The following is a 24,420-nucleotide window of genomic DNA, read 5'->3' as shown; positions in this document are numbered from 1 at the left end:
ACCAGGGATCGAACCCGGGCCCCCTGCATTGGGAGCACGGAGTCTTACCCACTGGACCACCAGGGAAGTCCCAGGGATATTCTTTTTTGAATTTTGTAGGAGTTCGTTTTTACATTAAGGATATTACTTTTTGTCATAGTTGTTTTATTCCCATTCTCTTATTTGCCTGTTAATTTGCTATATGGCCCACAGATTATTTCTCCATTGCTTTACAGTGCATGCTATGCTTAAATATATTAAAATGCTGATATTAAGATGAGTGTGTGCCTTTATAGAGTACGCATTAACCAGCAGAATGGCAGGAGGCTTGGAATATGCTTGCCGCTAGAAGGAAACTGATGTAAGCATAAACTGTGTCCTAGCAGGTGAAACTGATTATGAATTTACATCAAGAGAAACTCACTTGATTTAGTCTCAAGCCTGATAAATTTCCTTTAAATACAAAAGTTTTCCCAAGATGGAATTTCAGCTTTACTAATTTTATCTTGCTGTTAAGTTATCATTTTCAGAGGCATATGAAAAAAGCACTGTTTCATATCGTATGTCACATGAGCTGTGTAATTTTGAGGTAAAATAGAGCTAGTTAATATTTGAAAACAAGAAGCAACGTACCTGTGATTTACTTATTTTAGTGTAAAGCATCTTCTGTTTTAGTTATGACAGACTAAGTTATTTAGATTAACTCTCCTGCTAAAAACAACAAGAAATGTTATTGGTAGTATATAAAAAGTATATATATTAAAAAAAATCACTAAAAAAAAAAACCATGAAGAGGGACTTCCCTGGTGGTCCAGTGGTTAAGAATCTGCCTTCAAATGCAGGGGGACCCGGGTTTGATCCCTGGTTGGGGAACTAAGACCCCACATGCCGCTGGGCAGCTAAGCCCACGTGCTCTGGAGCCCATACACCGCAACTAGAGAGAAGCCCATGTGGCCCAACGAAGACCCAGCGCAGCCAAAAAAAAAAAAAAAAGTCTCAGAAGCCGGATTCCTGGCTTCTGATCCTGGCTTTAAAAACAAACAAACAAACAAAACATGAAGAGGCAACATGATAGTAGAGCTTTCTTTGCCAGGCCAATATTTGGGGGAACGCCAGAATCCAGAGGGGTAAGGGTGGCCCGGGTAAACCAAAGCCACATTGCCTTTGGTTCTGCAGCCTTATGGGGTGAGGGGGACTGAAGGCAAGACCTAGGGCTCAGCCAAGGTAGATTATCTTACCGGAGACCCTTCCCACGTTAACCTGGAACCCCAGAGGGCTGCACCCTCGGGGATGGGTGAACTAGAACTTACTTGCCTGCCCACCATAGGGAACTACACGGAAGGTTGCCTTGGCACTGAGCAGACAAGGATCAAAAAGGAAAATAAAAAGTTTGTTCTAGAGAAGTTGAGACCACAAACTGGCTGTCATGCAGACTTGTAGCCCAAAGCCATGTAGCCTGTACAGATCAAGGAACCTTAAACCCTGAGCTTGCTTTACTGTGGTCCTCCACTGCTAATGCCTCCAGACACTGGACAGAAGTAAGTTTACATCCTCTCTTCAGGAAGGCATCTTCATCCTAGGATTTTGGAAATTCCCACAAATGATTTTTCTTTTTCTTTTTTTTTAATTTATTTTTGGCTGCGTTGCGTTTTTGTTGCTGCATGTGGGCTTTCTCTAGTTGTGAGCGGGGGCTACTCTTTGTTGCGGTGCGCGGGCTTCTCATTGCGGTGGCTTCTCTTGTTGCGGAGCATGGGCTCTAGGCGCAAGGGCTCAGTAGTTGTGGCTCTCGGGCTCTGGAGCGCAGGCTCAGTAGTTGTGGCGCACGGACTTAGTTGCTCTGCAGCATGTGGGATCTTCCTGGACCAGGGCTCGAACCCGTGTCCCCTGCATTGGCAGGCAGATTCTTAACCACTGCGCCACCAGGGAAGTCCCCCCCTCCCCCGCCCCCAAATGATTTTTCAAGGGCAGTGAGCACCAGATAAAGAAAACCAGACATACCAGGAAGCGATTCCAATGGTAATGACACTTAGAGAAGTTTACTAGTAATTCTCTGTTTACAGTTATTATTATTTTTTTTTATGGGGTGATTCTAAGAAGCTAGACATTAGATACTTTACTCTGAACCTTGGGGTCTGATAATTTAATTTTTTTCTTGATTGAATGAAATGACATTAGAATCAGTAACTTCATTAATCCCCGTTTTACACTTTTTTGAGTAGCAGCCTGAGTATATTCCATTTGTCCTCATAATTTTTGTAGTTTAACAAGGCCTGTCCTAATGACAGTGGAAAACATAGTGTTAGGATTCGCTGGTGTCCACGGTGGCAAACTATTCTGGAGGTATCAGAATATAAGTAAACTTGAGATTTTGCCTCTCCTGTGTGGTGCTCAGATATTTTGTGTCAGGAGTTTCTGGATTGATCTCATAACCTAAATGTTTGTTTTGTCACGGCGTAAGAGGCAGTAAGCAAGATATCAGAGGCACTCTCTCCCTCCTCTAGGCTGTGCCTGCCCAGAACAGATTGTTTTGTGTCTATATATCCATTATTTCAGTACGTATAAACTTGTCAAATACCGTTGTACAACATACAATACATGGGGGTCTTTTTTTTTTTGTGGCTGAGCCACGCGGCATGTGGAATCTTAATTTGCTGAGCAGGGATCGCACCCACGCACCCCACACGGAGTCTTAGCCATTGGACCTCCAAGGAAGTCCCCGTGGGGGTCTTTTTTAAAAAGCAAGAGTGTATTTAGTAACTAAGCTTTTTGTACAGCTCAGCTATTTGATTGGTCATTGCTTTTACATAGATACCATCCAAGGGATTTTTCCCTTTAACTTGAAAGGCCAGAAACAAAAGTATATGAGATGAGATAGCTGCGCTGTATGAAAAACATTCTTTCCTGGACTAGTCCTTGCTAAATTCAGGTGAAGTAGCCGAACTATCCCAGGAACTTGAGACATGCGTGCTGTCACTAAGTACTAACTGCTCAGAGAGCTACCAGCCAGCAGCAAGCCGCTTGCCTTGCTTAGAGAATCTTGAGAGAGATTTGACCACTGGTAACTTACCATTTTGTATGTTTTTCTTCAGGTGATGCAGACAGAAAACACTGTAAATTCAAGCCAGATCCCAACATCCCTCCAACCTTCAGTGCCTTCAACGAGGACTATGTTGGCAGTGGGTGGTCACGAGGCCACATGGCTCCAGCAGGAGATAACAAATTCTCATCTGTAGGCATATTTTTTGGGAGGGATGGGAACACAGGGCTGGTATTATGTGTACCATGGGACTTGGAAATTAAAAACCTAGGAGCCAAACCCTAACACTTGAGAGTTTTCATACCCTATTTTGTATTTTTCTTCCTGACTTCACTTCCTTTCTTTGCTTAGATGCTCGGACATTTTTAAACAGGTTGAGGAAAACTAAATGCTATGAAAAAGGGAATTGGAAAGCCAATAGGAGCTAAAGCTACTCATTCATTTTTATCTTGAAAAATTTCAGACCTGTAGAAAAGTTGAAAAAAGAACACAGAAAAAATATGTTGACTTGTAGAAAAGTTGAGGATAGTACAGCGAAAACATTTTGATACATATATTTTATATATGCATTTTTTTAAACCATGGACAGTGAATTGCAGACATTGTAACACTTCATGCCTAAGTAGATTGCTCGGGAGATTGTATTGTCTAAAGATGAGGATATTTGAATATATGTCAAGTGTATCATTATACCAAGAAATGTGTACAAGTGTATTTTTGTATGTTTGTACAATAATATCCAGTATACAGTTCTCACTCAGATTTGCCAAATTTTCCTAATTATGTCCTTTACAACTTTTTTTTGGATTCAGTATCTAATCATGAATCATATATTACATTTAATTGTCATGTCTCTCTAGCCTCCTTTAATTTAGGATAATTTCTCTGCCAAAAAAAGGTGGGAAATGTCTTTTCTGACATTGGCATTTATTGCATGAATTGGTGATTATTATCATTAAGATAGTGGTTCTTAACCTTGGATACTCATTGTAACTACTTGGGAAGTTTTAAAAAATCCTGATGCCCAGACCTGTAACCCAGAGCAGTTAAATCAGAAATTCTAGGGGTTGGGACCTAGGCATCGATATTTTTGAAGCTCCCTAGGTTATTTCAATGTGCCTTCAAGGCTGAGAACCACGGTTTGACAAGAGGGTATTTGGTGGCCTTGGCAGTGTAGATCAATGAAAGGAAATCCAAAGACAGAGCCTTGGGTTTACAGGTCAGAAGTGTGAGAGGAATGAACACATGGTGGCTAGAAATTCAGAAGAATAGGACTTTTTCTGTGCCACTCTTGAACTAATGTGTTTGCACTGTACTACTTAAATACAACTGTGCGCCTGAAAGCTGCCCTTTGTTGAGAAACCCTCTGCCAGAGGCTTAGCACTAGAATTCACCTTTTAGCTTTATACTGGAAATTTTTCATTCATAGTCTACATTATTGGTTTGAATTTTATAAATTGTGAAGAAAAGCAGCACACCAAACTACTTCTTTTGTTATAGTACTTATTCTGAATAATCATTATTGAGCTTTTTGTCAGGAGTAGCTGTGGCTTTCGTTTATCTAAACAGATAGTTGCTGTAATTGCCTGGAGCTAAGGTATGAAAGAGGAGCTGGTTATCTCTGCTTTGTAAAATCTCTCTCAAAGGGAAAAGTATTTCAGTGCAAGTTACTGTTTTTATTTCTTTTCACAGAAAGCCATGGCTGAAACCTTTTACCTTTCTAATATCGTGCCTCAGAATTTTGATAATAATGCTGGTTACTGGAACAGGTGAGGGGTGAGAGTTTTAAAAATGTGATTCTGTGGGAGATGAGTGATGTGACAGGAGTGTGTGTGCCTAGCATCTGTTTCTGCCTTTGTTTTTTCAAATGTTAAAACTACTGAAGATAAATATTTTGGACTAGTTTTCTTTGCTAGATTTGGAAGTATAGACTTCAGAACATAGCCAGCCATTTTGGTCATGTTTCCTCTGGTCAGAAGTCAAGTTCTGGAAGAAACTACTAAAAATATTATTACTGAGACAGTAGAACACTATGTTTATAGGCAGAGGATACTGTATTTTTCTCCACTTGTATTGAAAGTATTTCTCCACTTGTATCTCCACTTGCATCATTAAAATATTTATTCAGTAAAATAATTCTGGCCCTTGAAATTTATTCTAAGGAATTAATACAATGTTGCATTATTTAAGAAATGTCAGGATAAACCCAGTTGTCCTACAGTAGGAGTAGTTACATAAAAACGATATATCAACTTTTTGAAATGATATGTAATTCTTGAAAAAAGTTTATTTGAGAACTAGGGCATAGAAAAATATGAGGAAACAAAACAAAATTTCAGTTATAAACTGTACATTGAATGCACACACAGGAAAATGTAGGTAGTTGTATAAATGCGTGTATTTTTAGAGTTTTTCCATGCAGTAAACACACTGGGAAGAACATTGCTTATATGCTTGTAGTGTTTTGTGCCATATTCTCCTTACACTGATTTCTCTAATATTCTTGGTATCTCTCCTAAGGACTTGATACGGTTTGCTGCTTTTTCTACATTTACGTGTGAGAATATCACACATCTTTTTGCTTTGTTTCTCAGAATGGAAATGTACTGTCGAGAACTGACAGAGAGGTTTGAGGACGTCTGGGTAGTATCTGGACCGCTGACCTTACCTCAGACTGGAAGCAATGGAAGGAAAACGGTTAGTTACCAGGTAGGAACGTGTTTTAATATTCAAGCTTATGTTATTTGCGTGAGATTATAATCTCATTCTTTATTCTACTTTTAAATTTCATTTATTCACCAGGATTTATTGAGCACCTGTTGGAATGATAGGCATAGAGGATAAAATGATGGGTTAAAAAGCAAGCATTGACTTCAAGGCGCTCACAGTTTAGAAGGGGAAATAGACATGTTATCAGTTAATTATGTTAAAGTGTGATCTGATGTATAAACGCATAGATGAAGTGGTGTCGGAACGAACTGACCAACCCTATTTGTGGGGGTCAGGAAGACTTCACAGAGGAGGAGATGTTTTTTTCTGGCCCTGCTGCATGTGGGATCTTAGTTTCTCGACCAGGGATTGAACCCTCATCCCCTGCATTGGAAGCGCAGAGTCTTAACCGCTGGACCACCAGGGAAGTCCCCCAAGGAGATTTTTGAGCTAGATCTCGATGGGTAAGAGTGAACTGAGTCAGGAGGGAAGCACGGGGACTCCAGAGGATGGACGGTGTGAGCGCAGGACACTTAAGATCAATAGCAGAATTCTGGGGTTTAGGTATCGTTACAGATGCGGGCTGAACTCAGGCAGATGGAGTGAGGAGGCATAGAGGAATACAGGAAAGAGTAATCACAAATTCACTTTTTGGGTGAAGAAGAGGGAAAAATTCAGGAAGACATCCAGATTGCAGTTAGTTGAATAAATGGGAGGAAAAGCTTTTCTTCTAGATGCTTGGATTTTTTTAAAAAGGTGAAGTTTTTTTTTTACATGCACGATATATGAGAACTTTATGAACTAAAGGAAAGGGAGATTGAAGATATAAGAGAGTATAATTAGTGATGTGAGAGCTGTAGACAGCTTCTGTTATGCCTGAGATTAAGGATTCTGCCAAGATATGGACACCAAGGGGGTAAAAGGAGGGTAGGATGAATTGGGATATTGGGACTGACATATATACACTAATATGTATAAAATAGATAACTAATGAGAACCTGCTGTATTGCACAGGGAACTCCACTGTACAGTAGAAACTAATACAACATTATAAAACGACTATACCCCAATTAACAAAAAAAAAAGAAAAAAAAAAGGATTCTGCCAAGAGGGTGGCTGAACTGATGTACTGTGAGATCTACAGAGGGTCGGGAATGAAGTGAGGTGAGGAGGAAGAAAGGTGATAGAGTCAGTGAAAGGAGAGGGATTGAAGGACTTCCTGGAAAGTCAAAGAGGAGGTGTGTTGGGGGGGAACATCTAGTAGATGTTTAGTAAATGCTGCTTAGGTTACATGGTTACTTAAGGGGGTCTGTGATAAAACTGAATGATCCAAGAAACAGTTAGGAAAACGAGAACAATTTTAGGGTGTATTCTGTCCCACTGGACTGGCTTATCATCAGCCCGTCTGGCTCTGATGAGCAGTGATGTGTAAGTCTCCAGGTGTTCACACAGGTGCTCACGCCCTCAGTATTCCAGGGGTTCTTGTGGGAGTGAAGGAGTGGCAACGGAGTTAGTATTCCAAGCAGAGTAATCTCTCTCACCAACTTGCTATTTTCATATTTTTTGTAATACTAGAAGGAAGAAGTGCCTTGAAGCTCCCTGTGTTCTCTTATTTTTCGAATACTAATTATTCTTGAGCTCTGGTAAATCCTCTGTACTCTTACTTTTGGAAAATAGGTTCTCCCAGCTTTCACTTCCACACCTTAAATGATCAAATTACAGTTTTGTGTGGGCTTTGTTTTCATAAAATTGAAAGATTTGTATGACTAGCTCACTGTGTGGTAGAAGAAAAATGTGTACAAGGTTTAAAAGGGACAGTTAACCACTAGTTAAGAGCATTTCACGAAACAGCTTTTGTGTGTGTGTGTGAGTGAATATTTCTGTTAAATATGTTTTGGCCACATGCTGTCGTGGGAAATATATTGTTTTTCTTAAGTTGGATATAATTTTTATTATCTGTCTGCTAAAAGCGCCTAGAAGCAGTGATATGCTATTAGCAATGAGTGTACCCTGAGACCAGATCTTGGTTTCTAAAAAACCACCTCCTGCTGAAAGAACCCAGCACTTGCAGAAATGGCTGATTCCAGGGATGGTGCAGGGAAAGTACAAACTGGAACATCTTGTGCCAGGAAGCAAGTAAGTACTCAAAGAAATGGTGAGGACATGTCAAAAGAACACAGGAATCAGCTTTATGGAGTTCTAACTTAACGTGTCTGGAACTATTTGACATCAAAATAAAATGGGTTATAGAACTAATAAATAGGAATCCATATCTTAATACATAAGTAAACACATGGGTGTAAGGAGAAGCTTCTGTGTACCATGGACGGTCAACTAATAAGTTTGTAAGAATGAAAGAGAAAAATCATTTTGTAGCCATCATGGTAATGTGTTTCAAACAATCATCAGTGGATGTTAAAACTAGAGAGTAGAAGCTTTATGACGAATAGGACATTTATATAATCTAAAAGAATCCCTCCACAAATTACTTATTGATAACAAAGCAAGAAATGGTAACTTGACAGTAGAGAAACCCCCCCCTTAACCGAGTGATCAGAGTTAATATTGCATGTATGGGACTTACTGATAAATTGTACTTGCTGGTTTGATGCACTAAGGATACAATATCACTTCTGTGATATTTCTGCCCCAAATGCATAATGTTGAGTCTCATCATGCAGAAGTATCAGGCAAACCCCAACTGAGGGACATTCCGTGAAAGAGCTGACTTACATTCTTCAAAAATATTAGTGTTGTCAAAGACAAAGGCTGAGAAATTAACTGTTCCAGGTTAATGGAGACTAAAAACTAAAGACTAAAACGGCTGAAAACAAAATGCATTGTGTTATCTTAGATCAGATCCTAGATCAGAAAAACAAAAGTTGCTAAATAAGACTTTATTCAGACAATTGGTAACGTTTGAGGTCTATAGATTAGATAATTATATTTTATCGGTGTTAAATTTCCTGATTTTGATCATTGTACTGTGATTATGTAAGTGAATGTCTTTGCTCCTAGGAGACACATCCTGAAAGATGTGTCTATGACTTACTTTCAAAAGGGTTAGGGAAAAAATAGAAAAAGAGAGTGATAAAGGGAATTGGGCAAAATGTCGAGTTGATGAATCTGGGTGAAGGGTGTGCACGTGTTCCATATGCCATCCTTACACATTTTAAATTTGCAGTTAATTCAGAATGAAACAAATATATATGTATATACCTTTTAGTATATCTTTTCTAGACCAGAATTCTTATTACACTGGAATATGTAAAACTAACCACTAAAAAGACTTAACCTTACTTCTCCTAAATCGTTGATCCGTGAATGATATTCAGGCATGTTCAAGTAGCCTTGAAGAGAGTTTCGAAAGAGACCTGTCAGCTCTTCTTACCCTAATTAGTGTCGTAATGATGAATGTGTGAGGGCCGTCAAGATCAGCTTCCTGAAGAGTATACTTTGAGTAACGGTCTTGTTTTTTTGTTTTTATTTTAAAGCATTATTGGTCTTAGGCCTTTTCTTTCAGATTCTGGGCCTCTGAACCTATATCATTAGTTTTCCATGTCTGTATTAATTGATAGGACCTATTCATGCTCACACTGGCAAATCTTTAATTCGGCAAATCTTTAAGTACCTCTCATGTGGGAGGATTGTATATGGAATTATAAATGACATGCTTCAAACTACATTCTTGATTACTTTCTCCCTTCATCCTCTATTTCACACCCTGGGAGTCATCTCTCTCTCTTAATTTCTTTGAGCCAACAACTTTTATCAGTTCTTTTACTTAATAACTTGTACTCAGATTTTGCAGAAGCTCTGAATACCTGTAATATTGAGGAGGACTCCACTAAGTTTCTCTGCACTTCCTACTTTCTGGCATAACAGGATGTTCCAGACTCATCTTGGGCAAACTCTGGAATCATCCATTTCTCTTGGTTCATTTTAATGGGGATTGGTATTTAGAAACCAAGATCTGGACAAGTTGATTCTTGAGTACTCGGTCTGCTGTTTGCCTCGTCATGTGTGTTCACCACATTTATTTTTAGCTGTTTTTAGTGGGTGGAGAAAGCCCCAGAAAACACAGTATGTGAATTCTATTGCCTTTAGTGGCACACTGATGGGAAGACCTTTTTTCTCCATCTTCGATATTCCTATGCTTTTTAAAAATTTAATTTTATTTATTTATTTTTGGCTGCATTGGGTCTTCGTTGCTGTGCACAGGCTTTTCTCTAGCTGCGGTGAACGGGGGCTACTCTTTGTTGCACACGTGCTTCTCATTGCGGTGGCTTCTCTTGCGGAGCATGGGCTCTAGGCGTGTGGGCTTCAGTAGTTGTGGTACGCGGGCTCAGTAGTTGTGGCTTGCAGGCTCTAGAGCGCAGGCTCAGTAGTTGTGGCACATGGGCTTAGTTGCTCCGCGGCATGTGGGATCTTCCCAGACCAGGGCTCAAACCCGTGTCCCCTGCATTGGCAGGCGGATTCTCAACCACTGCGCCACCAGGGAAGTCCTTCCAGTGCTTTTTGAGGAGATTTGTAGACGCTGGTCATAAAGGAAGCAGATAACTCTGTGTGTTATGTATGTGTACATAAAGTTGAATGTTGATAGGAATCTATATCCCTCGATGGGTATGTAGTTTTTCATCTTTCTTGGAATCATATCAAAGTGTCATCTACTTTTATATACATATTTATGTTTTTCACTAACAATTTCTATTATAGCTTTTGTTAGATTTGGCATCAAACTTGATTTCAGGTGGAATTTTAAATTTAAAAATCTTTAGTATATTTATTAGCATGAAAGCAAAATAGGATACTTTAGTAAATTAAATTGGAAACACTGTCTCAGAGCTCACCATTTTAGGAATTTAGTTGGGCCAAAAATATTATATATATGCGTACAAATATATACACGTATAAACTTGGGTGAATTTGGTTAAGGAAAATGGACATGGGAGGCAAAGCTAGGCAAGGGGAAGGGGTAGGAAAAGGTAGGTTGTATGCCGAGAAATAGTAAGTCCCTCAGACAGTTGGATTAGAGCACTTGTATAAGGAAGAAGACGAAAATAAAAGGAAAGAATAAACAACAAGGACCTACTGTATGGCATAGGGAACTATATTAAATATCTTGTAATGACTATAATGGAAAAGAATCTGAAAAAGAATATATATGTGTGTGTATGTATAAAACTAAATGACTTTGCCATAAATCTGAAACTAATACAATATAACATTATAAATCAACTATACTTCAGTAAAAAGTTGTTTTGAAAAAAAATAATAATAAAAGGGAAGGTTTGCACCAGGTGGTAGAAACCTTGAATGCCCAGCTAAAAATTCAGGTTATTTTCTAGCAATTCATAACAAAATCATTGTGGATAAAACCATGTCCTTTAGTGATGCTGAGAAAGGGGACACAGCATTGCCCAGCCCTCGAGGTGGGTCTCTTCCTCTCAAGGAATTAATATGTATTTGAATCATGAATTCCTGTTTCCCGGAGAATATCTTGCAATTATGTGTGGCAATTCATGTTTTGTTTTCTTAAATCCATCCATTTAGTATTTACTTCTTGTTTACAACTATACTCCGAACCTTATTTTAGGAGGATGTAGCTAATAAAAGCGAGATATTAATTTACTTTTCTGTCTAGGTAATGAAGCATATATGTGTATACTTTGGAGGAAGTGAAGCAGATGAGCTGGTATTTATCGAGGGCCATATATACCACCCAGTATGTAGGTAGCTTTGTTCACGCCATCCCAGTCAGTCCTCACAAACAGCTCTTACAAACAAGCAGTGGTTATCTTCTTTTATAGGCAAGGAAATTGAGGTTTTGAGGGGTCATGTCCAAGTCACATTGCTAGTAATTGTCAAGGGGGAAATCCAAAGGTGGGTCTCTCTACTTGTATGAGAATTGCCAGTCATTCGTAGCATTGTTCTTTAAGCTCTCAAAAGTCGACAGTGAAGGGATTGCTGTGCTCTTCATATATAGAAGCTTAAGGCCAGGAGGTAAAAAATGATGTGGATGGAGAGCAGTTACAAGTGATATTTACTAGCCTGCAAAAATAAGAAAAGAAAATGGGCCAAGAGGAGGATTCCGTATAGCCAGGCAGAAACCTCTGCTAGAATATGTAGGAAGGAATCACAGCATCATAGGACTTGAGTGAATGTGAGCCTGAGGGAAGATTGGTAGCAGTGATTTTATCAGTGAGTCATCTGACAGCTCTAATCAGAATCACCCCCTTTATTATAGCTTAGGTCATCCATGTGCCTATTTCTAGAAAAGAGTGAATCAAGACAAGTGAAACATACCTGAAGATCCTGGCCTGAACATTATAATTGACCTGGTAAGAAAGTGAGCTTCAGATTTGACAACCCTGTAGTGGTGGTGGTGGTGATGTTAGAAGTACTTATCAGTCTGTTTTCCTTCTACAGCATTATTTTCCAAACTTCTACAACTCCTGGAGGGGGAGGAAATCGAAAATATGCTTCCAGGGATCTTGAGGTATCAGCTATAGTGATCAGGAATTTTTTTTTGAAATCTCCTCTTTTATCGTTATGCAATCTTCATTTCCATATCTATTAGTTTTAATTGAAATAAATTCTTTTATGTGTTAAATATTTCCTCACCCCCATCCTAAATTGCTCAGTAGAATTGAGAGTCTGGGAAGTTGTGCTTGTTTCACTGGCTTGGCATCTCCCACCCCTACGCAGGACAGGTGCCTAGTGTGAGAAGCACCGTCTCCCAGGGTTTGAGCTCCCGCAGAGGCTTTACCGGTAGCACACGGGGCTGCCACACCCCTGTTGACTCCCCACCCCTGTGACTCCCTCCCTTTTTGTTCCTCCAGCCTCTCAGGTAGAGATTCCCTGTTGATCACACTGTCATGGTCTCTTTCTTTCACTTGATTGGCATGACCCTTATTTTAAGGGCTTCATCTCTTGATGTGTCCAACAGTTTTATTTTTGGGATTTCTTTTTTTTTTTTGTCTTACCAGGGGAACGTAACCAGATACATCTGTCTGAGTCTTGCAGGTACATATTCTTTCCTCACGATGCTGCTTGCTATTTCACTTAAGGCACAGTTGCTGCAGATATGACATGACAGAGGGCAGGCTTAGCCTGGGTGCCGTTTGCGGCCAGTCTCTGCTGGCACTGAGTCAGCATGAAGGCCCAGCTCTGTGTGTGTGGAGTTGGGGGTGGGATGGGGGAGCAAATTGTCATCTCTGTCTCTTGGATAGGAGGGAACGAGCGCAGGCCAGCACGTACGGAAACTAATTTCAGGTCGCGAGCAAGTGCCAGCTTTATGATTGTTATATATGTTGTATTTTCTAGTGATTCCCAGCTTTTGTTACAGCCTTGACAAGAGTTGTTGAGTGCTGTTTGGTAATTTAACAGCAGCAAGGATTTCCTTTGTATTTTTATACCTAAATGTTATATGAAAAGGATTATTGCTGATTTACTGATACTAAAGACTTGGTTCACGTTAAGCCCTCGAGTCCTTTGTTTAGGGCATCATTTGGGTCCAACCTGTTTTCTTCTCCTGAAACCCTATTGTCCACCTTGAACTGGTCTAATTTTGCTTGATCCCATGTTTCCCTACTGTCCCTCTGCAGAACCATCTTTTGTACCAATGCAATTGCATTTCTGTCTTTTGAATGATATCCACTACAAAAACAGCTTTTTTACATAGGCCTTGCAGGTTTCAAAATCTTTTTTTTTTTTTAACGTGTCTTTATATCTTCAGAACTATTCTATGAGATAGACTGCTTGGGGATTGTTATTACCCATTTTATGAATGAAAAAAGAAGATACCAGTGGCTGTGACTTGTAACTTCGTGCAAAGCCTCAGGTCTGTGGGGTTTCAATCTGCTGAACCATTCTGCTTCAGTACCCTAGTTTCTAGAAACATTTTCTGAAAGTCTTCTAATTTTCCTGGAAGTGGGAAGGATTTATTATGTAGGTTGAGTTGTTTACAGAGAAGAAGATAGCTTTAAAATATTTCAGGATTTTTTTTTTAAGTTTTAAATTCAAGGAAGAAACGATGAGGGTTCTGAGTTTCCAAATAGGACTGGTTCCTATATTAGGCAGATTAAAGATGTTTACTTCCTGAGAACAAAGCAGACTGAACCAAAGAAGATAGTGGCTAAGGTTTCCATTATTCTCTTTATTTCTGGGAATAATAGTGTTTTACGCCCCCTTTGTTGAAATATTCTGAGACCATCATGGGTGGAAGAGTCACACTTTGTGGTTCGTACTAGGAATTTCTGTGTCCGTGAGGTTTCTCGAAAGTAATATTAGAGGTTCTCTAGCTATGTGAGAGTTTTTGAAAATCTAATAGAAATGGTACATTTCCATGAGGTAAAGCCATGAATCTTCATATGTCAAGCTTCTTTACTTTTGGCTGGAATTTAATAAACCTGGTTAGAAGCTCTGGTTGGCAGCACATGGCCTAACCAATTAATTATTTTTGAGAATTGTCATTTGTAGACAGAGTCCATGAGGAGAGAAAATAATCAAGTGACTGGTCTCCTGACAGTTGGAGTCTGAGATCTGTGCTGCCGTGATGGAGGATGTCCACCAGGGGGCACCAAGGATTTGCTTAACTGTTGGCTCCCCAGCTAGTTAGTTAGTGCCTGGACCACCTGAAGCCCATTTAACCGCCCTCCCCCCCACCCCCCACCCCGCCTTGTAAACTATGGCTCAGGTGCAGCCACACCGTCAGTTCCGGTCCCTGACTTCCCCTGCACCCACCCCCTCAGCACTGCTGCTGATGCTCCGTATCAGCGTCTCACCACATTCTGCCTGCAGTGAAGGCTGTGGGTGTTGACTCCTCTCCTGGATGGGAAGCTTCTTGAGAGCAGCGCCAGCGGCATTTACTTTCAAGATTATTCCTTTCCGTATTTCCAGCAGTGCCGGGCACAGGACCTCTGAGTTGCAGTGTTGAGTTAACATCTCTTGGTGATCTGTGGGCTAGTTGTGTACTCCATCGAGCTCACCTTCAGCGTGTTTTTTGGTCTTGAAGAGCATGCATAAATGACTTCTTGGGCGGCAGCGGGGGATTTTGTGTCTGTAGGTTGTGTAGTTTCATAAACCTTACTCTAAACTGCACCCTGACCAACCACTTTCACTAACTTCCAAGACAGTTACAGAGATCATTCCTGTGGAATGATGGGTCTTCCCTGCAGCCCTGCAGTTGGCCTTGGCTGTGGGACTTCCCTGCGTGTTAGGCAGCAGATGGCCTTGGAGTTGTTAGGCTGTGCGCCGTGTGGGTAGGAGCTTGGGAAAAGCAGAAAAGAATCCTCTGTAGCTCTGGTACTTTAGCTCTGCCTTATCTGGGCTCCCAGCGGGGCCTCCCACAGCGAGCGGGCTTGGCCTGGAAGGGAGGCCTCTTGCCAAGGAAAGGCTGGCCCAGGAGGAGCAGTAGTACCACAAGCATATTGTAGCTGGATTGTGTCATTTTATTGGAGACCATTAAGGAAATGGACGTTCATTTTTTTCTTTTCCAGAAAGCAGATAATGGCTTCTAAGCCAATTGGAAGGAAATTCGAAAAGGTTTCATAACAGTGTTATTTCATTATTACAGCCAGCCTCCACAGGCAGCCAAGTTGTTTTCAGGCCTGACCCTGGCTCTGGCTTTTTCGTTGTGTGGATACCTTTCCAAAGTGTCTGATTTGATGACACATTCAGGGGTTCTGTGTTTGATAGCAGACCCAAGAGTGTGCAGAACTCTGAGCAAACAGCATTTACATTTACCTAATGTAATTTTTAAAATGAGCCACAGTCTAGGTGATACTGGAGATAGTAATACTGATGTGGTGTGTCTGGGCGTTTCTTGAAAGGCTGTTTGTTTAGCTCCCTAGCGAATTTGATAAACCAAGGCCATATTTTTATTTCTAGAGCTGGGAGTTCCCCAAGCTGGCCGTTTTGACCTTTGAATGTTAGGAGCCCCAGAAGTGCTGATTATGAGACAGACAGAAGGTGACACCTTTTCATGTCCATTAAAAAACCCAGGACTCACTCCTGACACCCCTTTGTCCTACAGACGGGGCAGAGAATGGGACCCCTGCTCTTTGGGGTGGTGTTGCTTTAAAGACAATCAGAATCTACCTGTTAAATGCTCATCTTCTCTGTGAGTCTGTGTCTTGGTTATTATTACCTTTGGCAGCTGAATTTAAATCCATTGGGGATGGGGTGGGGTAGTTTGTAAGTACATTTTCAGAAATGCATCTTAAAGCTTTTCAGGAAAACTTTGGGACTTGCTAGTGCAAATTAGCATCGCAAATATGGCTGCTTTGCTTTTAGGTGATCGGCGAGGACAATGTGGCGGTGCCCTCCCACCTCTACAAGGTGATCCTGGCGCGCAGAAACCCGAGGTCTGCTGAGCCCCTGGCACTAGGGGCCTTCGTGGTGCCCAACAAGGCCATTGGCTTCCAGCCCCAATTAAGTGAGTTCCAGGTGAGCCTGCAGGAGCTGGAGAAGTTGTCAGGACTGGTGTTTTTCCCTCATCTGGATAGGACTAGTGACATCAAGAACATCTGCTCGGTGGACACCTGTAAGCTCCTGGATTTCAGGGAGTTCACTCTGTACCTGAGCACAAGAAAGATTGAGGGAGCCCGATCGGTACTCAGACTGGAAAAGGTCATGGAAAATTTGCAGAACGCAGGCATTGAACCTGATGAGGAGTTCATGACTCGCTACAAGAAGAAGCTGGAAGAACTCAAAGCTCAGGAGCAGTCAGGAGTCCTGGAGAGAAAGTCCTCGTAGTTCACGTCTCAGAAGCGTGATGTCATCTGTAATGAAGCAGGTGCGGCCTCTTCAGATACTGTATTTTAGTGGCTTTGTTTTAAAATGATGTAATCCTAAATTTCGGACTAAATTTCTCCCCAAAAGATGTCAGATGTTTTGGTTGGTATTTTATTTGACGTGGGAAACTAAGGAAACTGTTAACGCATGCAGATCACGGGCTGGTCTTGTGTCAAGTTAACAGGAGGGCTGTCTGCGGGATGACGCTGTGTGCGTGTCTCTCTGGATGTATTGTATGTGAAGGCGTTATATTTTCTGCCTCCAAATCGTACAGTGTCTTTGAAGTATCTGCTCAGCCTTCTTGGAACCCAAGATTGTACGTGTTGTTTCCCTGGGACTTGAGCTGGTCTTAGAGATGGCTTTTAGATAACCTCTATGCATTGTCCTGACCACGTGTATCATATATTTGTTTCTTGTTCCTCCTCTCATGGACCTGCTGTTCCTCCTCTTCTGTTATGCAGAAGCACTCAACAACTACATTTTCTGCTCACTTAGTGTGTTCTGTATGCTAAGCTAAGTGCTTTCCACGTATTATCCTACAGCTACCCTCTGAGGGAAACACCACTATCCTCATTTTACCCATGAGGAAATTGAGGCTTAGAGAGCTGAAGTATTTCGCCCAAGGTTCATCTTCCCAAAGAAGTAATCCACAAGGAATGAGGCATATAACATGGGGTACGTTAAAATCTTCCCTGACACAGAGGCTCAAGGACATACGTCCGTGGGTGTCTGTGATCCTGGGGCTTGCTTGGTAAGAGGGGTCTGGTTTCTTGTCTGCAGTCGAGCCATAGGGACTTGAATGTCCTCTGACTTGAACTCTCCTTGTTCTTTGGGAAGAAACAGTCACAGGTATTTGAACGTTAGAGGACAGTGCTTCCGGGGGTTTATCTGAGTCCCTGCTGGCCTTCAGAAATGCAGTTCTTCTAGTGCCTGGCTGGTGCCAAATCGATGTGTTCCTTGCTTTCCAGATGGGCTTTTTGTTCTACAGATTGAGGAACCTTAGAAGGGTCTGTGCCCACAGATTCACCAGCTCATGGCTTGCTCGCCTTTGTGCCTGCCTGTCTACCTGGTTGGCCCAAAGACCCAAAGACAGTTACCTCTGGGGGAAACAGTGGCTGTTTTCTGACCAGATCTCTAGATTTGGGTTTGGAATCCTTTCATGGGCTGTCATAAGTGCAGGCAGTAATATATCTTCAAATAGAGCACAGGAACTTGTCTGACTGTGTCCTGTCAGTACTGTCTTTCCAAGTGGTGTTACCAGAACAGTTTTTGTGGTGTTTTTGTGTTTGTCTCTAACAGAAATGCCAAGGTGTTAAGATAAAGGTAAGATGAGAGTGGTTGATCTTGTTCTGCTTTATTTGGGTAAACAAGAAAGAAGTTGGGGGGTCAGAACACTTCAGCCCGGTTAATACCGGCCTGTTTTATCCCACTGTTCCCCATTAGCTTGTGCCAGTCTTTTTCTTCTCAAGGAGAAAGAGCCAAAGTGTCACTGTGACCAAAAAAATCTGTTACTTTTTCTCCTTCTTGAAGAGGTGACAGTGGGGTCTGGGTGTTTTTCCAGGAGCCCGAGGGCGGCTCTGTGGGAGAGGTCCTACCGCCCATCTCCAGAGGTGAGTCCCCGTCCACTGTGCCCCGAGCCTGTCACTACGTTCTCCTCTGACCTCAGTATCCAGCAGCCTTGGGGTTATTCCCATGCTGTTCTCACTCCTGTGCCTCCACCTCGATGGTAGAAAGTCTTGATTTTTAGATCAGTAAATTAAAGTGTCTTAACACATTTTTAGTTCCTGTGAAAAACGCTACCTGGTCATTGTGAAAAAGAGGTAACTACTTATAATAAAAAAAAAATGCATCTCCCAATCTTCATTATTATATGTAAAAGTTTTGTTGATATACAACAAGTGATGCTTGAATTGTTGTCTCAGCACTTCTACTAAGAGTCCCTCCAAAACAAACTTTGAAATGTAAACACTGGGTAGAGCTCAGGACTTTCCTCTGGATCAGATCACTTCCGCCTCCCCCGTGGGACTGTTGAGTACTTGGACTCAGATGCAGCAGAGCCCTAGACCTCCCCCCAGCATCAGGTGTGTCCCTCTGGTCAAAGAAGGACCTCATTACTGACCTGAGCCAATCACCATCCAGCCGGGCCCTCTCCGGGTCCTGCCACGGTCTCAGGCTGCACCTGGGACTCTGCCTTCCACTCTGTTTATGCTCAGGGAGCCCCTGGTTTGAGGGAGGCTGCCGAGGGAGAAGGACCCAGGCTCTGCTGCTGGGACACCCGTCTGGGGGCGAGGGACTCACTCCCTAATCTCTCTCCACCTGCAGTAACATCGTTTTTAGAGACTTCAGGTTCTTTGGTCTGTGGATTGAGACTATTTCGCCTATATCGTATGCAGCAAAGGGGGACCTTACACAAGTGGCAAAGGTAGGATGGGTGTGCTAGCCCCTTAACTACCTGCTAGTGTTTCTGCACTTGTGACTCCATCTTCAAATGACTGAAAACCTCCGTCCCTCCTTCAGGACTTAGAATAGAGCCCAGCAGGAGATACAGAGTCTGATCTCAAGGGAATGAATGGCTTCCTACAGAGCTGGGCTCAGCCTGCAGCCCTGCTCTTGGAGTGACTGTGAGTATTACCATGTCGTCTGTGTTCCCTGCCTTGATCGTGAGTCCATAAATGTCATTGGCGTTAACATGACGAATCTCCAATTTCCCGTCAGCGGCCTGTCCCCGACCCCAGGGTCCGCTGCTCTGTTCCCTGCTAACTCCCTACCACATCCACCCTGTGTGCCCTTCCCCTTTCTGGGCCCTCACTCTCCTCCTTGAGCCTCTAATTCATTCTGGTGGAGCTGGTCAGGGGTGGCCTCACATCGACCATGGAACCCCTGCTCTTGCCCACGCCCATGCCCAGCTTCTTCGTCTGGCCTGCTTTTCTGGGTGTCATCATGGAGATGGTCTATCACGGGATCCAGTGCTGTTTTTCCAGTCCAGCCTCACCTTCAGGGACCAACCCTCAGGTCATCAGAGGGCCGAGTGGGATGTACCACACTCTGTATAATTTGGGGCAAGGGGAGATGGGGTGCTTGGATGGGCTTCTCTTCCATGTTCTTGAACTTGACAATTCGGCCAAGGGCTGGTCCCCTCTGAGTGCACGGCACTCTGAGTGCATGGCACTCTAGGGGTCAATGTGGCCTAATGCCACACTGCTGGGACCCCACCCGAACACAGAGCCTCGGTCAGCAGGCTCTCAGGCTAGATAGGACAGGAGGGTCATCTTGTCCAGTGCGCCTCATGTTTGGCTCATGTCAGAGTAGCCTAGGGAGTTTAATCTGCCCCCCCTGCAATTTTATTTTGAATAATTTCAAGCTTTCAGAAAAGTTGAAAGTGCAATGAATGCCCTCCCTCAATATTGTGTCTCATTGGTGTTCTTTTCTTGAACCATTTAAAAGTAAATCATTGTCTAAAAAAAAGTAAGTTGTAGACACAGCACTTCACTTTTTTTGTTGTTGTTTTATTTTTTTTAAATTGAAGTATAGTTGATTTACAATGTTGTATTTCTGCTGTACGGCACAGTGATTCAGTTACACATATATATACGTTCTTTTTTTATATTTTCCATTATGGTTTTTTTAAAATTAATTAATTTATTTTTGACTGCCTTGGGTCTTCGTTGCTGCACACGGGCTTTCTCTAGTTGCGGCGAGTGGGGGCTACTCTTTGTTGTGGTGCACAGGCTTCTCATTGCGGTGGCTTCTCTTGTTGCAGAGCATGGGCTCTAGGTGCGTGGGCTTCAGTAGTTGTAGCACATGGGCTCAGTAGTTGTGGCTCGCAGGCTCTAGAGCGCAGGCTCAGTAGTTGTGGCACACGGGCTTAGTTGCTCCGCGGCATGTGGGATCTTCCCGGACTAGGGCTCGAACCCGTGTCCCCTGCATTGGCAGGCGGATTCTTAAGCACTGCGCCACCAGGGAAGCCCTCCATTATGGTTTATCATAGGATATTGAATATACTTCTCTGTGCTATACAGTAGACCTTGTTGTTTATCCATTCTATATATAATAGCTTACGTCTGCTAACCCCAACCTCCCACTACATCCCTCCCCCAACCCCCTCCCCCTTGGCAACCACAAGTCTATTCTCCATGTCCGTGATTCTGTTTCTGTTTCATAGGTTCATTTGTGTCATATCTTAGCTTCCACGTATAAGTGATATCATATGGTATTTTTCTCTGACTTAACTTAGTATGATAATCTCTGGTTGCATCCATGTTACTGCAAATGGCATTATTTTGTTCTTTTTTATGGCTGAGTAATATTCCATTCTATGTACCACATCTTCTTTATCCATTCATCTGTTGATGGGCATTTAGGTTGCTTCCATATCTTGGCTATTGTGAATAGTGTTGCATTGAACATTGGGGTGCATGTATCTTTTCAAATTAGAGTTTTCTCTGGATATATGCCCAGGAGTGGGATTACTGGATCATATGGTAGCTGTAATTTTAGTTTTTAAAGGAGCCTTCATACTCTTCTCCATAGTGGAGAATTAATTCTTAAATAGAGTAGGTCCCCAATGAATCATCCGTCCTGCTTGCCAAGTACTCTTTGGGCCACATGTAGGAGGCCTGAGGGCCAGCCCAGGAGGTGGCCTTGAGGAGGCCTCTTGCCTCTCGTGGCACCTTCCTTGTCCTAGTCAGAGGCGCCTCCACCCACTCTTGGGTGCTCTGTCCCCCAGTTTTGCATCCAAAATTGCTCCCAAGTTTCTCACCCTCCACTGTCCCCATCCTAGTCCAAGCCCCATCATCTCTCCCTACAGAGACCACCTGACCTGTTTCCCCTCATCTATTCTTATGCCCCACAGATCTTTCCCTCAGAGCAAGAGGTGGGATCTTTCTAAAGTACAAACCCAGATGGCAACCGTGCCCCTCCCTGCAAATAATAAAAAAGCATGTACAGCAAGGCACCTCTTTGTGTGCCCCTGGGTCACGTCCACACTCCGCTCCTGGCTCCCCCTCACTCCCATGCCGGCCACGTGGGCCATCTTTCCCTTCTGGACCAGGCTGCGACCCTTCCCTCTCTCTGCCTGGCAACACCCACCTCAGTCAACAAAAATGCCATGTCTTCATCAGAGGTCTTCCCTGATGCCGTCCCCTGGATATTCGTACTCGTACTTTGTCCCCCACCCCCTCACTGTTTTGTAATTCTAAAGAGCCCTGGTTTGTGGATTTTGAGGTTAATGTCTGTCTCCCCAGGATGGCATGGGCCTCCTCTGTTTGTGCTCATTTTTTTAACTCCAGAATCTGGGAGATGTTCAGCACATGTATGCTAAAGGAAGAATGGACAGATGCCTCGGTTTCCCCAGCTGGTCCCGTGTGTAGGCTGACATCACTTAGCAGGAGTGAGTGAATGAGGAAAGGGACTCCTTTGGCTCCGGGGCCTCCTGTCCCTCGCGCCTGGGGAGTCCCGCTGCTGTCAGGCTCGCTGGCCAGGCTGTGGCCCCACTGCTCCGTTTTTATTTATCCTGCAGACGTCAGAGTCCCTACAGGAGGAGGAGGGTGGTCACGCAGCAGCTGGGGCTGACGGGAAGCAGACACATGGGGCCAGGTGGCCCTCAGCCGGGTCACAGGAGCAGAGAAATCAGCATGGGGGCTCTGCATCTGGGGCCTGGCAGCAGGTGGGTGGCGAGGTCTGGGCGGGCTGCCCATAATCGAGGAGCTGACAGTGCGCGGAAAGAGCCCACTTAGTGGAAGTGGAGGACTGGGGGTGGGAAGTCCAGAGCTTCAGCACCCCGACCCAGCCGTGCCCCTGGCCTGTGGTCTTCCTCACGCCTCCTGTACTCCAGCCCCTCACTGCCTCCTAGTCTCCCTGCTCTGGGCTTCTAGAACCCCCAGGCCCCCAGCCCCTGTGACGCCCTCTGCTCTAGCAGCCTCCCTGTCCCTCAGCTCCCCAGTTGCCACCTCTGGCCTGTCCTGCCAGCGGCCTGGGCCCTGCTGGCCAGCCCCCTTCTCTCACCTCCTTCCACTCCCTGTGGTGCCCTGGTAACAGCCCCAGGTCTGTGTGGACTCATTTCCCGACACTCCTGTCCTCCCTGCCCCACACCCCCAGGGAGGGGCTCTCTTGGGGATCCAGCTTCCCCCAGAGGTCAGGTGGGGGGAGGGTGTGGCTGACGGAGGGCCTGGTCCCCCGCCACCCTGAGCTGTGGAGCTGAGCTAGGGAGAGGGTGGTGTGGGGAGAGGGAAGGGCATGCGGGGCACTGCGGGGCAGGGGATGGGGTCCCAGAAGGGCCACACTACCTTCCCAGCTTCCTTGGTCTTGCCTGGTGCCATCTGCCCTTCCCAGCTCTTCCTCAGTCTCCACTGTCCCCCCCTGGTCCTTCCAGCTTCTCACGGTCCCTCTCATTGGTGACTGAGGAGCTGGGGCCAAGGCCATTCTGCGTGTCAGGAAGGACGGGCTGCAGGGAGCTTTCTGCTGCATTGTGTGTGTAACTAGTGTCCCGGGGGGTGGGTGGCTATCGGGGGTGCCCCTGGGTGGAGGAAGGGACCTGTGAGGGGTGTGTCAGTAAACAGAGAGCAGTTCAGGAAATCAGTGAATGTTACTGTGGAGGGGGCTTAGAGATTGTCCCTAACCATTTACGGATGAAAACGCAGGGCTCTGGAAGAGGGAAATTGGATTGGCATGAACAAGTCACATGGGGGCTGGTAATCATGCTCATCATTATCATGCTGGATATTTATTAAGTGCTACTGTGTACTAGGGATTATTGTAAAGTCTTTATGTGTCTTAGTTTACACAACCCTCACACTACCTTAGGAGGTAAGTATTGTCATGCCCATTTTACAGATGAGAAAATGGAGACTAGAACAGTGAGGTCAGTTTCTCCAGATGATACAGCAAGCCCATGCAGAGCAATGGAATGTTTTCACACTGCACAGGGAGTTTTGCTCCTTCAAATGGTGGCATATGTATTAATATATAAAGCATTTCTTTAGAGCTCCTTAAAAACAATAGCAGACATTTCACCAAGGAGGATATAGGAATGGCTAATAAGCACATGAAAAGATGCTCAACATCATTTGTCATCATTAGTCATCAGGGAAATGCAGATTAAAATTATAGGACACGCCCACCCAATTGGCTAAAATTAAAGGAAAAAAAAAAAGACTGACAATTCCAAGTGTTGGCATGCATATGGTGCAACTGGAACTCTCTTTTTTTTTTTTTTTTTTTTTTGTGGTACTCGGGCCTCTTACTGCTGTGGCCTCTCCCGTTGCGGAGCACAGGCTCCGGACGTGCAGGCTCAGCGGCCATGGCTCACAGGCCCAGCCGCTCCGCTGCATGTGGGATCTTCCCAAACCGGGGTGCGAACCCGTGTCCCCTGCGTCGGCAGGCGGACTCCCAACCACTGCGCCACCAGGGAGGCCCGAGCAACTGGAACTCTCATTGCTGGTGGGAATGAATGATGAACAACCACTCTGGAAAACATTGGACAACTTCTATAGAGTTAAACATATACTAATCAGATGAAACTGATTAGTTGTCCCCTGAAACTAAATTTCTAGGCATTTACCCAAGAGATAAAAACATATGATCACACAAACACAAGTACACAATGTTGATAGCGGCAGCTTTATTCCTGATGGCAAAAAACTAAACAACCCAAATGTCCAGTCCATCAACTATTGAATGCAAAACCAACCATGGTACCTCCATTTAATGGAGTACCTCTCAGCAATGAAAAGGAACAAACACACAGGCAGCAACACGGATGAGGCTCAAATGCATTATGCTAAGTGACAGCAGCCAGACACAAAGGCTATGTGCAGTATGATTCCATTCAAATGAATGCTCCAGAAAAAAGCACTACAGGAACAGAAAACACCTCAGTGGTTTCCAGGGACTGGGGCTGG

General features: G+C 43.7%; 1 protein-coding gene across 6 annotated transcripts in view; it reads left to right on the top strand.

Moving 5' to 3' along the window:
* The window catches only part of EXOG (exo/endonuclease G), a 30,344-nt gene that overhangs the window by 4,544 nt on the left and 1,380 nt on the right, over window positions 1-24,420 (top strand). The window contains exons 3-9 of one of the 6 annotated variants that reach the window (XR_007479550.1): window positions 3,069-3,208; window positions 4,709-4,785; window positions 5,611-5,725; window positions 16,022-16,523; window positions 18,084-18,132; window positions 18,845-18,944; window positions 19,040-19,143. Coding sequence is in view for 4 of the 6 variants with exons in the window: in XM_049715572.1 (XP_049571529.1) it covers window positions 3,069-3,208; window positions 4,709-4,785; window positions 5,611-5,725; window positions 16,022-16,483 (794 nt within the window). In the remaining 2 variants the exon portion in view is untranslated. Of the gene's footprint in view, window positions 1-3,068; window positions 3,209-4,708; window positions 4,786-5,610; window positions 5,726-16,021; window positions 18,380-18,844; window positions 18,945-19,039; window positions 19,144-24,420 lie in introns of those variants that run through there. The other 5 variants (XR_007479549.1, XM_049715572.1, XM_049715571.1 and 2 more) reach the window with 5 other exon arrangements.

Source organism: Orcinus orca, chromosome 10 (genome assembly GCF_937001465.1).
Source record: "Orcinus orca chromosome 10, mOrcOrc1.1, whole genome shotgun sequence".
NCBI lineage: Eukaryota > Metazoa > Chordata > Mammalia > Artiodactyla > Delphinidae > Orcinus > Orcinus orca.
This window is presented reverse-complemented; position numbering and strand designations above follow the sequence as displayed.